Source organism: Trypanosoma brucei, chromosome 3, assembly GCF_000002445.2.
Source record: "Trypanosoma brucei brucei TREU927 chromosome 3, complete sequence".
In the NCBI taxonomy this organism is placed as follows: domain Eukaryota; phylum Euglenozoa; class Kinetoplastea; order Trypanosomatida; family Trypanosomatidae; genus Trypanosoma; species Trypanosoma brucei.
The window spans coordinates 837,555-850,742 of NC_007276.1; the positions used below are offsets into that span (position 1 = coordinate 837,555).

The 13,188-nt window shown below is 49.2% G+C and overlaps 5 protein-coding genes across 5 annotated transcripts, besides 7 other annotated features; all 5 read right to left on the reverse strand.

The window, feature by feature from the left end:
• Positions 1-13,188: part of a sequence feature (This entire sequence corresponds to a 90,616 bp segment at the SP6 end of BAC clone RPCI93-3K10.) that runs on past both edges of the window.
• Positions 1-13,188: part of a sequence feature (sequence corresponds to BAC RPCI93-3K10) that runs on past both edges of the window.
• Positions 132-1,100, reverse strand: Tb927.3.3260 (hypothetical protein, conserved; the record flags this gene model as incomplete). Its single annotated transcript, XM_838826.1, has 1 exon — positions 132-1,100. The coding sequence occupies one exon, from the start codon at positions 1,098-1,100 to the stop codon at positions 132-134; it is 969 nt and encodes a 322-aa protein (XP_843919.1).
• Positions 726-902: a sequence feature (CT-rich).
• Positions 2,102-2,184: a microsatellite.
• Positions 2,355-2,390: a microsatellite.
• Positions 3,264-4,727, reverse strand: Tb927.3.3270 (ATP-dependent phosphofructokinase; the record flags this gene model as incomplete). The annotated part of the gene is made up of 1 exon (XM_838827.1): positions 3,264-4,727. One exon carries the CDS (start codon positions 4,725-4,727, stop codon positions 3,264-3,266), a length of 1,464 nt encoding a protein of 487 aa, XP_843920.1.
• Positions 5,717-7,051, reverse strand: Tb927.3.3280 (katanin, putative; the record flags this gene model as incomplete). Its single annotated transcript, XM_838828.1, has 1 exon — positions 5,717-7,051. One exon carries the CDS (start codon positions 7,049-7,051, stop codon positions 5,717-5,719), a length of 1,335 nt encoding a protein of 444 aa, XP_843921.1.
• Positions 7,822-7,849: a microsatellite.
• Positions 7,976-9,394, reverse strand: Tb927.3.3290 (protein kinase, putative; the record flags this gene model as incomplete). Its single annotated transcript, XM_838829.1, has 1 exon — positions 7,976-9,394. One exon carries the CDS (start codon positions 9,392-9,394, stop codon positions 7,976-7,978), a length of 1,419 nt encoding a protein of 472 aa, XP_843922.1.
• Positions 10,344-10,392: a sequence feature (CT-rich).
• On the reverse strand, positions 10,485-12,929 carry Tb927.3.3300 (hypothetical protein, conserved; the record flags this gene model as incomplete). The annotated part of the gene is made up of 1 exon (XM_838830.1): positions 10,485-12,929. One exon carries the CDS (start codon positions 12,927-12,929, stop codon positions 10,485-10,487), a length of 2,445 nt encoding a protein of 814 aa, XP_843923.1.

Below are 13,188 nucleotides of genomic sequence, written 5' to 3' on the forward strand. Positions count from 1 at the left end.
ACCGGCATGGTTCGCAAACCAGCAGTGGAGCGGGGTAACCAAACTCGAGGTGAGGCCCCGTATCAGCTCTCATGCGCATGTTCGGCAGAAATATGCATGTTCTACACAAAAAAAGCAGCCAAGCTGCCATGTCACGCAGAACCTGCGAGAAGATCCTTCAAACGCCCATCGAAGCGCGTCGTTGGGAAACAGAGTTTAAACATACCCAAAAGTGCCTTGGCCGCAGCCGCCTCTTCGTTCTGAGACTTGGGCCTTGGACGCTTAAACGAAAAACTACTCTGACTTGGCGTGACGCCTGCGGAGGTTGATGAATCCAACAACTGAGCGGATCTTACGTATCCGGTATTTTCCAAAACAACCCCCGAGGAGATATCGGTGGCTTGCTCACACGTTGAATTCGGGACCTCCGCCTTCAGTTGGGTCGGAAAGGAAGGCCCTTCGACGGCAGAAGCGGCACTGCCGGCCACCGCCCCGCTCAAGGAGGATCCCCAAACTGAGGGATCAAGGATGACGGGAGGTGGAGAAACGTTGGAGCTCTCACTTGGGGACGGCCATGCGCTTCCTTGGCACGATGGTTCCAGACTGTTGCATTCATCAACGTTCAGTCCTTCACCACCTTCATCCCCCTGAGTGCCGCCGACGCTGTACTTTTCACCCTCTTTGTGGTCTTCTTCAGCACTTGCCCCACTGCAGTCATCTATCATCATTTCAGATTCATCATAACACTCCTCATCCCCCTCCCCTTCTTCTTCGTCCCCCTCATCATCCACGGCTTCCTCCTCCTCTTCTTCGTCCCCCTCATCATCCACGGCTTCCTCCTCTTCTTCTTCGTCCCCCTCATCATCCACGGCTTCCTCCTCCTCTTCTTCGTCCCCCTCATCATCCACGGCTTCCTCCTCCTCTTCTTCGTCCCCCTCATCATCATCATCCTCTTCGCCCATTACCGTTCCACCTTTTCCGTCGGACTCCTCATATGTCCCTTCCTCATTGCTCACACCCTCCATCTCCTCATGAAAGGAAGAGTTGGACGATGGCAGCTCAACGGAACTCTCTTGTTCATCGTCATCGACGACGAAATGATTGTCATCGTGAAAGCTCATGCCGCCCCAACTGTGCACGAACCCTCACCGTACCCAGCAGCCGTGGGGAGGAGAACGAACTGTGACCCCGAAAGGCAGTAACGCATAGCGGTGATGTTAATAGTAGCGAATAAGCAAATCCAAAGAAAGTGAGGAAACGAAGCGGTACGGTGAAACGCAGAGGCGGAACTGGAAGAAATATGATAAAAAGCAAACCCAATTACACATCGGATGTTTGTCAACTACTTCGTAGTTCGCAAATTAAACAAAAATTAGGAGATAAACAAAAAAATGAAAAAGTACCTTGACCCCAGCCCGACACAGAAAAAAAAACCTGAGTAGTTTATCCATAATTATAATAGCAGTGACTTAGGGACAAAAATATGAAAATCAGCAAAAAAATGACCATGAAGGAACAAAAAAGAGGGGAGTCTGCTAGCAACAGTAATAGCAATCAAACTCCAAAAGAAAAAAAGGGACAAATATACAGCGCGTTACCGGTTGTTGCTCAACATTTGGTCAGCCAATAGTTTCTTAATTACCTTGTTTCTATTAACCTCTCTTTTATTTGACTCCCCAACCACCATTAATGACCTTCCAACGTACAGGTTGCGCTTTAGAGTGTTCCCCTCTTTTCTCCCCCTTTTCCTTTTCCTTTGATTTTGTTTTGAATCCATTCTCTTCCGGTTAGTCTTGCTTTGTTGCTGTTGTTATTGTTTTTTGATGGGGAGGGGCCGTTAGTGGCTTCTTCAGTCACCATTTCATACATATTACTCCTTCGATCCTCTCTTCTTCCTTCTCTTTATTTGATTTCCCCATCCCTTCCAATGCGCATCCCTTAATTTAAGGTTTGGAATACACTTATCATCGCAGTGAGAGGATGTCCCCATTTCCCATACACACGTTCATACAAATACATGCATATACATACACATATATCACCCCCCTTTAGCACACCCGGAAGTTCGTACGCTTTTAAAGGTGGGCTGAAGTGAATTGGGAAAGTTGGGTTGCGTGACTGAACAAACAAACAAAACTACGCGCACACACACACACACACATGCAAAATCATACGCATACATGTATAAATAAACATATACATATATGTTGACAGCATCAATACTACTGTGAGGCACGAGAGACGACGAGCGTCTCTCCTTTTTTTCTTCACCCTCTCCTCCATCTATTTTGAGTCTTACTCGTACAACCCAAAGGCATGTATTGATGTTGTGTGCAGTGCGGTGGTGGCAACGGTAACAATAAAGCAAGTGACAGAGGAAGGAAGGAAGGAATGAAGGAAAGAGGAGGGAATAAACCACTAGTGGAGAAATGATATAGAGAAATATAGGGGAAAGGGGAAAAAATGAACGAAGAAATGAATGGAAAATAAACCAAAGGAAGGGGGAATGGAAGGAAACAACTTCCTTCCCTTTGTTGCTCCTTCTGTCCCAGAAGCACTCACCCCACTCCTCCGCTGATCACGCACAATTATTACAAGCACCACTCATTTCACATTAACAGTTGGTGTACATTTTTCCACTGTCCCTTCTTGGTGATAGCCTGCTAAATTTTGTTACATGCTGTTCCCCCCCCCCTTTCACAGCTGTTTGCTTTTCTTATTCCTATCCGAGCTTTATCACACAAGCAGATTACTTGGCATTGCTTTCGTCCTCATCATTCGGTCCATGTGTTCACCATTGATTTCTCTAATTCATTGATCTCCACTACATTTTCTTCACATATTCTCACCCCTCATGCATGTTTGTCTGGCTTGTCGGTATTCGCCTCCCCATTCACACAAGTGTCTCGCCCCTTTTGTGGAGAAGATCAAAGAGACAAAACTAAAAAAGGAAAAATCAAAAAGAAGAATAAGAGGGGTCCAACGCGCTGGGGTCACGTGGCCTTAATGCGCCTTTCTGTTTTCATCCTCATTTATTCTCATCATATTCCTTTCCCTCATTTGTCCACTTACCCTCATTAAACCCCATAAAATTCGTTTTGGTGTGAATATTCTCCTGTTTTTAACACTTCTTTTTTTCCGTCTGATCGATGATGCTGCTGTTGTTTTAGTTTCTTAACTCTGTTTCGTGGCCCTCCCGGCTCACGCCTGGCTGACGTGGCGATATATCAGAGAGTGCCCTCCTCATTCTCCCTTTCCCAGAACTCCGTTACCAGAGGGTCATTTTAGAGCTTGGCCAGTTCCTCGTGGAGGCGGTCGCGATTCCTGTTGATTGCCTCCAGTTCACGGCGGATCTCCAATTTACGAGCCAGGCGGACGTCGCTGCCCAGATCCACTGTGATTTCACGCACCTGACGCCACAGCTGTCCGCGGAGGTCGAGCACACGGCGGACGGAAGTGGCCACCTTGATGGGCACAAGAATATAGTTGTTGTGCCGCATGGCAATAATGCAGCCCGTGGCACCAGCCATTGCCTCATGTACCGCAAGAGTGGCAAGGGTGGCGCAGAAGAGGGCGTCATTGGCCGACGGTGGGCAAGCACGAATCATGTACGAGGGGTCAATGTATTTAACTGTCGAGTCAGGGTAGCGAGACTTGTTTGCCTTGAGGAAAGCCTTCACTTTCTCCGTGAGGATAACGCCGATGTCAATCAGCTTCTTGTTGCCAGACGCGTCATAACCACCAGAGCCGCGGCCCCAGTCTTGCCCGAATCCCTCAGCGACGATGATGACGCAGGAACGGGAATGGCAGAATCGGCGCTCCAGAAGGGACATCACCTCCTGCTCGGAGATGGGGTTTTCAGGAACAAGGCAGATATTCGCCTGCGCACTGGCCACTGCAGCCTGAGCGGCAATGAAGCCGCTGTCACGACCCATGAGCTTCACAACGCCAACACCATAGTTGGCGGAGACAGCCTCAGCATACGCCGCGCGGATGGCCTGCACAGCCTTCTCAACAGCAGTCTGGAAGCCGAACGTGCGGTGAGAGAAGCTGAGGTCGTTGTCAATAGTCTTGGGAACACCAAAAACGGAGATGTCAACACCCCGGCGCTTGGCTTCTTGAGAGATGACGAGCGCACCGCGCTGCGTGCCGTCACCACCGACGGTGAAGAGGATGTTGACACCGAGGCGCTCGAGAGTATCAACCATCTCCTTGGGGTCCTGCGGACCACGGCTGCTGCCTAGGATGGTGCCGCCATAGTGGTGGATGTTGGTGACTCTTCCGCGGTGGAGTTCAATGGCCGTCTGACTGCCCTTCTTGGAAAGGCCCCAGTATCCGAAGCGGAAGCCAATCACGCGCTTTACGTTGTACACGTTGATGCCGGTAAGGGTGATGGAACGGATGACGTCGTTGAGGCCGGGGCAAATACCACCGCACGTGACAATACCAATGGTGGTCTCCGTCGGGTTGAAGTGAATGCGCGAGCGGGCAGCAGCAAGTTCGCAAAGGAGTGGGCTCACCGATACAGGGTTCTCCGAAGAGGGTTCATCCCTGGGGCGGGGGTTGTACATGATGTAATCCGTCTTGTCACGGAACTCTGTGCGCGACGAATATTTTTTGGACGGGTTCGGGTAATCCGCACCGGGGAGGCGGTCCACCTTGAGGTCCTCCTGAGTCACGCTGTTCAGCATGGCGCGGTGGGCCTTGACGAGCTTGCTCGTAACGCGGCTGCGAGATTCAACGGCCATTTTGCTTTTAGAACTTGGATAAAAATTATATGCTGTTTTCTTCTAATAATAACAATATGCTTTAATCTGTGTGCGTGTACACATTATTATTTAGGTTTTTGTTCATTTTTGTTTTGAAAATGAAAAGTCAAAAAAGATGAAAGATGAAAGATGAAATGAGGAAGAATAGAAAAAACACGTAGTTAACGCGTACCTTTGTACGCATACATTGTCAGCTTTTAATGTCACTTACGCTTTGATGTTTGACAGCACATGCAATACGTCCAAGACGGGGAAAAGTGTCGATTACAGGTGGCCCTCCTAGGTTAAATGTGAAATGTGGTCCAAATGGTCCACGGACTTCCAACAACGGGAGGGCCGTCATGTATCCAACACGCTTCACAAAACTGCTTATCTCCCTCCACAATCTCCCCATATTTGTCCCGTACCCATACGCACACGCACGCTCATACGAATGCATTGTCTATTCGATACGCACAAAAACTTTCTCATACGATTCCGAATGGTATCTAAAATAGCATAAAACTGACTTGAGCATCGTACCACGCACTTACTCACGGCATAACCCCCTCAACAGCAGCGACTACTTCAAAACAAAAAAAAAGGTAACAAAAATGACTGAGCAAACAAAAGAAGGAGGGGGAAACAAAGTAAAAGGACATCACATCCTCACTTATCAGGCGTTAAATAATCTCCTCACACTGTGTGCTTACCATAGAGAACCTACCAAAGTACACCACCCAACGCAAATCATTTCCACACCACAGCCTCATACACACAAGGGTTTACGAAATACGGAAATTGGTGGAGTTCGTGAAGTGGGGGGAGCAGAAAAAAAAAGGAGACCCCGCGCAAGGGATGATATAAAAAACAAGAAAGAAACTCGCATGCGGAGGAAACAGAGCGCTTTGGGGAGGGAAGGGGAGCCCATGAAAATGTGAAAAGCTGTCACCTGCGCTTATGTTTGTTGTTTGCGCGGAGGTGTCCAATTATCCCTCCTGCCCAAACTCTTCAGTGAATTTAACATGCTGAGTAATGTCTTCACTCGATACGGAAGGACGGGCTGTGCGCAGTGCCTTGATAAAGTCCTGCATGGTCACTGGAAGCGGCATCAGTTTCTCAGACTCCGTAATATCATTCATTGTCATGGGAATGGCATTGGGGTCACCCGGCGAGCACGGCACAAGCCGATCGTTGACGGTCCGCGTTGGATCCTTCGGGTCCGGTCCCGTTACACGTTTGAAGTGAGTCGCTAACTGCACTGACCGAACGCACTCCATCATGGCATTCCGCACGACGATGCTGATATCACTGCCCGAGTACATTTCTGTCATTTTTGCCAAAGCGTTGCAGTCCTCATCCGTGAGGGAATGCTGAGTGTCACCGAGATGAATCTTAATCATTTGACATCGGGCATGGGCTTGCGGAAGCGGTATGTATATACGGCGCTCGAAGCGTCGCCGTACCGCACTGTCAAGGGCCCATGGTATATTCGTTGCGCCCAGCACTAAGACACCTTCGTCGTCGTGGCCTACTCCTTGCATCTGTACAAGGAATTCCGTTTTGATACGACGGGAGGCGTCATTCTCACCATCAGACCTCGCTGAGCAAAGAGAGTCAATCTCATCAATAAAAATAATAGCGGGTTTCCCCCCCTCCCTGTACGCCTCACGGGCCTTCTCGAAGAGGTTCCGCACCAATTTTTCCGAATCACCCAGCCAGCGGGACATCAAATCTGCACTACTAACGCTCAAGAATGTGCCGTCTGCTTCTGTCGCCACAGCCTTTGCAAGATACGACTTCCCTGTACCTGGTGGACCATACAATAAAATTCCCTTCCATGGTTTTCTGTTTCCAGTGAACAGTTGTGGGAAACGAACGGGGAGAATAACAGCCTCTTTCAAAGCCTCCTTTGCAGCCTCCAACCCTGCAATCTGAGACCACTGTACGTTGGGCTTCACACGGATAATCGCATTATCTAACCCACTTTTCAGCCGCTTATCGTCTTCTTCATCCTCCTTGGCCTTCTTCGCGGATGAAGCTGTCTTCTGCCCCACAGCACTGGAAGCTTGACCGCCACTACGGTTTGCATCGCAGTTTTCGAGGTATTCTTTGATCTTTTCTGCCCGCTCCGTTATCTCCATCGTTTTCTTTCTTAGCAAATCCCTCTTTGTCACGTTCTTGGTCTCGTACTTAATGGCAGTAATAAAAACCTCAATCGCCTCCATGTACCAGTGGTATGCTTCCCTGTACTCCCCCTGCTCATCGTGCCTGGCAGCTTTCTTGAATAATTCCACTGCCTTGGACGTGAAATCAACGGACATCGAAACCTCTGAACAGAGAAGCTATCAAATACGCGTTTCTCTCGTATCACGGATGTAAAGCTATATCTATAAAATAATGTATACGCCCACACTTGTACAGATACTTGCACGCACTTGGCTACCGCCGCAAATACACTGGCAACTCCTCTCCGTACGCAATGGGAGCTTCAGCGGTGACTGATGATGATGATGATGACGCCACTTACCGTGGAGAAAAGGATACGGAGCCCCTCAAACTCCTGAGGAAGAAAATAAAATAAGCAGTAGCAGCAAGAAACAACGGCAACAAGTTGGCGCACCCTCACACACGAAAAAAAAAAACAAGTCTTATCTCCACACTTTGGCCTCTTCCTTCGCCTTTACCTCTTCGTCTTTCTGCAACCAAACTTTAAAAAGCGATGAGGGAAAGGGGAAAATGTCACAATTGATAGAGCTTTGAGTGAAACAGACAAACAAGGACAAACGGTCCTATGCATACCGCACATATGCACACACAGTAATATATGTACTGAATGAAATGCTGACGCGCTGAGGAGTAGCAACTCCTTCCTCCCACACGCCCTTCCTCCCACTCAAAAGGAGACGAAAACGACTTTGCAACTGACAACAACAACAATAACAAAATAAGCCTACAACACACCCCGCCCTACGAAAAAGAAAAAAATACACAAATGTACAGCAATACGCACGTGCGGACGAAAAGGCGGTGGGGTAGCAGAGAGCAGGTCAATTATGCGATGGGTGAGCCTGTGCAACAAAAGCCGTACAGACACACACACACGCACGCACGCACGCACGTGTGGTTCCCTCTTAAGAAATGGAAAAAAAAACGAAAACTTGTATAAGAAGCAACCCGATGGTATCCAACAGCAGACACACCTAAAAAGAACACGTACTTCTACGCAACGAAAACGGAAAAAAAAATCACTTCTTCTTCAGAAGTAAACTTAACATTATGTCGGAAAGCCTCGCTTCCACCTCCGCTGCGGTTGGCCTTTCCCGAGGATCATGCCGCAACATCGCTACTATCAAGTTAACTAACTCATCCTTGTACTTACGCGGACGCCGACGGATAGCAGTGGAGACTGCCTTTTCTAGGGAGCTTTTGGTCCAATCGGAGTCACTCAAAACCGACTGAACCCCCTTTTCATTCCGCAACGTTGCAAACTCCGGCAGTGTGGCTAACACAAATATGAGCACACCGAAACTAAATATATCAGATTTTGGGCTACCAGATGAGTCGCCCATCTCCGGCGCACGGTACTCAAATGTGGGCGATGCTTGACCAAAGAAAAGTAAATCACTCTCTTCGGCATTATCCCCACCACAAGCATGGCACAAATCAAGATCCATCAAGAGTACCTGCTCCTCATTATTCAACAAAAGGACATTCTCAGGCTTGATATCACAATGAGCTATGGGAGGCGACTGATTGTGAAGGTATTTCAGGGCCTTCGCTATCTGAAGCGCAATGGAGCACAGTTTCTCCTCGGACACAGGTGCCTCCTGACGTCTAATGAACTTGGAAAGATCACCCTCGGAATAGTAACGCATAACAACACTGATCTTCAGCGGGTTTTCGGAACCCATCACATCCAAGTACTCTATTACATGCCGATGTGAAAGTTTCTGCATGGTGGCTGCTTGGCGTAATCGCGCCTCGTAAACTGGTCGATTGCACTCTGCAAAACGCATCTCCTTTAGCACGACAACTTCCCCATCCTTCGCTCGGCACTTGTATACCACGCCTTGGCCCCCTTCGCCTAGCTTTACATGATCATATAGTGTACTGTATTTAGATTTCCTTTGTCCCGCCACGGAAGCAATGATTACCTTGAGTTGATCAGTCAGTTGAGTACGAACACACCTATTTTTAAGCAATCGCACGGGTGATGGGCAACATGCGAAACACTTCACCACACCGCACTCGAAGGAAAGCGGAAGACAGTGGCTACACAGAGTGTCCGCACAAATTTCACAGTAGTGTGCATCATTCACATTCGTTATGACCCCATCACAGCGGCTACATGCGTTCATCACTTCTGCAGGCGCTTGACAACTTGTGCAAATCACGAAGTGCGGGCGGTGCGTATACACCGTACGAACACATTGCCTACACACTTTCCTCCCACATGCAATACAAAGGTGTGTTGTTTCATTCATAAGTGGGCATGTGGGGCACAGTTTATCAGATGATTCCACTGACTGTGCGCACTTACGGCATTGCCCGGCAGCGCTCACACAACATCTACAGAACTGACGCATGCAATCGCTGCAGCTGGCTAATGCCAGATTCGACGCGCCACATTCCCCGCACGCGGCGCTCTCCATTGTCGTGAACATCGTCGTCGTCAATATTATTATCGCAAAAAAGAGGGAAAAAAATTGGCTACACCTTTCCTTTCCGCCCTCTCCCTTTCCTCCACCCCTTAGTTGATGGTGCGCTGTTCGAGCTCCTTTAATGACACAACGGCTCTTTTCGGGGGGTATCCCTACGCAAGACAAAAATAAGTAAATAAACGTCAGTGGAGAGAAAAAGAGAAAGTGACCTGTACAAGGAAAAGATAAAGGAAATAAAACACTGCGTGCATGCACACACAAATACCAACAACAAGGTGGAAGGGAAGCCAGTAGACCTCAGTCTCCTCCCACACTTTAACATATGGGGAATAACAAATGTGAAAAGGTGGGGAGGAGGAGTGTACCCCTTTATTGTATGTGCTGCATGCGGGCGGACGGTGCAGAAACGCATCAGCTTTGGGGAAACACAAATAATAATTAGAAGCACCTTAACACAAAGGATGTGGCAATCAAATCGAAAGCAAGAGGTGTGGCGGCTCCACCCACTATCAGTAGAGGGGGAAAACACAGATGATCACCACACAGAATAAAGAAGTTATAACCATTTTAAAGGTAATTGTTCTCTGCCGCTTTTTCCCCTTCTTCTCCCCAGCCCTCCTACTTTTACCGTTGATATGCCCTTCGCTGGACTAAACATACTCGTTGTCCCAATACCATCTTTCACAAGAAAGAAAAAGAAAAAAGCGAAATCTAAACATTTGTACATGACATGAAAAATATAAGTACCCCTCTGTCCATATTTCCTCCATATTTTCTTCTCTGTTTCTTTTCTTTTTTGTTAATTCTGTTCTTTTAAAAGAAAATGCATGCTACTACATATCATGTGCATGAAATATACATATTTCCATTCCTTCAGCTACATATCTCACCACCAAGTATAAAACCAGTGAAGCATTCTAACAAACTCCTCTAAGGTATCTCACCTTCGCTATTTTTCTTTTCTTTTTTTCTTCCCTTCTGACTGACTCCTTTTCTTTCTTGTGCCCTATTCCCCACTCAAAGGAAGGGGATGGAAAGGGGCGAGTAGAAGAATCAGATTCCAAACAAAAATAACGAAAAAAAAATGGTGACACTAAGAACGCTGACGGTGCGCCTTCACCGGCTTCGATGTGCCCCTCTTGACTTTCTTTGCGTCGTAGTTTTGACGCATGAGTTCCACTATCTCAGGTTGGAAATTACAAGAGCTCTCAAACTGGCGCCTCCGATGCAATGCGTGAGCCTCCTCCAACTCATATGGCGTCAAGTACAACCGCTTGTGGAAGGGTCCGTCACGCTCCAACGCTCTCGCGCGTGGGGAAATCTCTGGCCGGAATGAGGGGTCGTACTTTTCGTACGGTGGGGGTTGGTGGGGCTCTAATAAGCGCTGGGAAACGGACACCGCACGGCGCGGTGAGGTTCGAGGCGGGGCTGATTTGGGTTCTTCCTCCTTCTGTTTGCGTGCCCGCTGCTCCTTAGAAGGATGAAGCCGATCGTAGAAGGGTTTGCTGCATTCTACACCCTTCGCACGAGGCGTGATCATTGGACGGAACGAAGGCAAACTCTCCGGTGGCGGCGGCTCCCGGCGGGCCAATAGGCGCGGAGAAATACTGATTGGCCGAGAAGTCGAAACACGAGGAGTAGGCACAGGTTTGGGTTCCTCGGGGCGCTTCCGGGCCAGTTCTTCCTTGGATGGATGGAGACGATCGTAGAAAGGCGCTTCGACCTCTAAAGCCCTTGCACGCTTTGATATGTGGGGACGGAACAACTCAAAACTGCTGTTGTTCACAAACTCCTGCAAACGCGGAGAGAGTGCCGGTGCCTCGTAGTCCTCACCATCTGCATTCTTGTTCCGTTGAACACTAGGTCTGGCTGAATACAGCCGTTCGTGACACGGAACATCTGAGCGAGGCAGCGCCTGCGCAAACTTGGAAATGGTGGGTTTGTAAGTGTGTTCTTTCCGATAATCCTCACCCCTTTTCGAGCGTCGGCGCTCAGGTAAACGATCGTTAGAGGCGCCCCTCGGGCTATAGCCGTAGCGATTGCCGTCAATTGTGGAATGGTACCTCCGCTGTGGTAACCGGTCATGGCCCCCCAACCTCGCGCTTCTTTCTGGGCTAACGGAATATCTTCTACCCATGCCAGCGGTGTGCAGCCAGTCGTCGCTGTTGCTCCCTTCCTCCGCCTGGCGCTCAGAAATACCCTTTTGATGCATATCGATTATCAACCTACGATGATAGGCTGGGATATTGAGCCTCTGGAGGGCTCTCCCGGTCCTTTCAATTTGTCGCCCACCTCCGCGTCGCACGCTCCGCTTCCTCCGAGAAGCTGTTTTGGGATCGGTGTTGAGAGAAACACATGATTTGAACAATGAAGACTCGCTGCTGTAACATCTCCGCGCTGTATATCCTTTGTGGACTCCCCCGGATTCGCGTATGTGTCTACCGACATTCTGTAGGGTAAGTGGGGAAATTTGCGGGGAGTTTTCCTTATCGTCAGCCTCAGTGCGGTACTCATTCACAAGCTTTCGTTTCCTTTTGGTGTAGATTCCAGAAATGTCGCCGACCACAACTCTGCCATCACCCCTGTTGGTATGGAACACTTTGTGCACACTAGGAACAGGTATGTCAACGACAACCGGCATTTGCTGACCGTCAGCACCCTCAGAAACATTTTCGCCATTCTTGTTGCCTTTTGAGCCCTCCCCATGACGGCTCGCCATCTTTCTAGGACTTCGGCTCAATTTTGCAGGTGAAGAACCCGGCTGTGGGGATAGTCCATCTCCTCCAGAAACTGATACGATGTCGTGCAGTGAACCGGCGCCGATTCCGCATTTTTCTGCCTTCTTCATGAGGGAAATCTCTTCCTCCAAATCGGTACGCTTTGACCGCGACTTCTTTTGAGTACCGTGCCGCTTCTCCCGTGTCTTCGAAGGCTTAGCTTCTGCTCCATCACCCGCCTGCGAGGTGCTCTTGCCATTAGGATCAACTTCGCGACTCGCTGGACTTACAGCAGCCGGACTTGGCTTCACAGACGACCGCTTCGACCGCACGGCTGCCGGGTCGAGGGGGGGAGCAACGCCTGGATTGGGCGCACTCTTTTCAGCCGCAGCACCCTGCTCTTGCTCACTCTTAGATGCACCCTCCCTCGGTGTCAGCTCCTTGGACACCTTACTACTCCCCGCTGCAGCGTTTGCATTTGCGTCTCCCCCTTCAGTTGCCTCCCGAGCTGATTCATCAGTCTTGCTTGCCGCATGAGTCAGTGTAGTAGATTCCGAAGATATCTTCTTGAAGGTTTTTTCCCCTTCCCCTTCCTTCCCTCCAGGGGATGTGCCTGAGCCATCCGCAGCGGCCTCACCTTCTTTAGGTGCTGCCTCTTCTCCCGCGCTGACACCAGCGGGGGCTGCCGCTTCTCCCGGGGCTGAGTTACCTTCCATTGCTGCTCCTTCTGCAGCAGCCGCGGCGTCTGGCCGCACAGCAAGCGGCGCCTCAGTACTGCTGTCGCTGTCAGAACCGACAGTTAAGTTGTTGAGGGTGGCCATCACTAAAGTGCCGGTGTAACTTCCCTCTCTTTACTGTTTATTTCGTCCCTTTTACCCCCACCTTTGGACCTGTTAACTTTATCTTCTTCTCCCAACAAGCTATGCAAAGTATGCGCCAGGAGACCCACACCCAAAACCTTCACTTGGAAGCTATTGTTGTTTTGGAACAATGATATTTGTTAGACTTCCTTAGTTTGCGTATATATATATATGTGTGTGTGTGTATTATTGTTTGAATTTTTCGTGAAGAAGGAGCGGG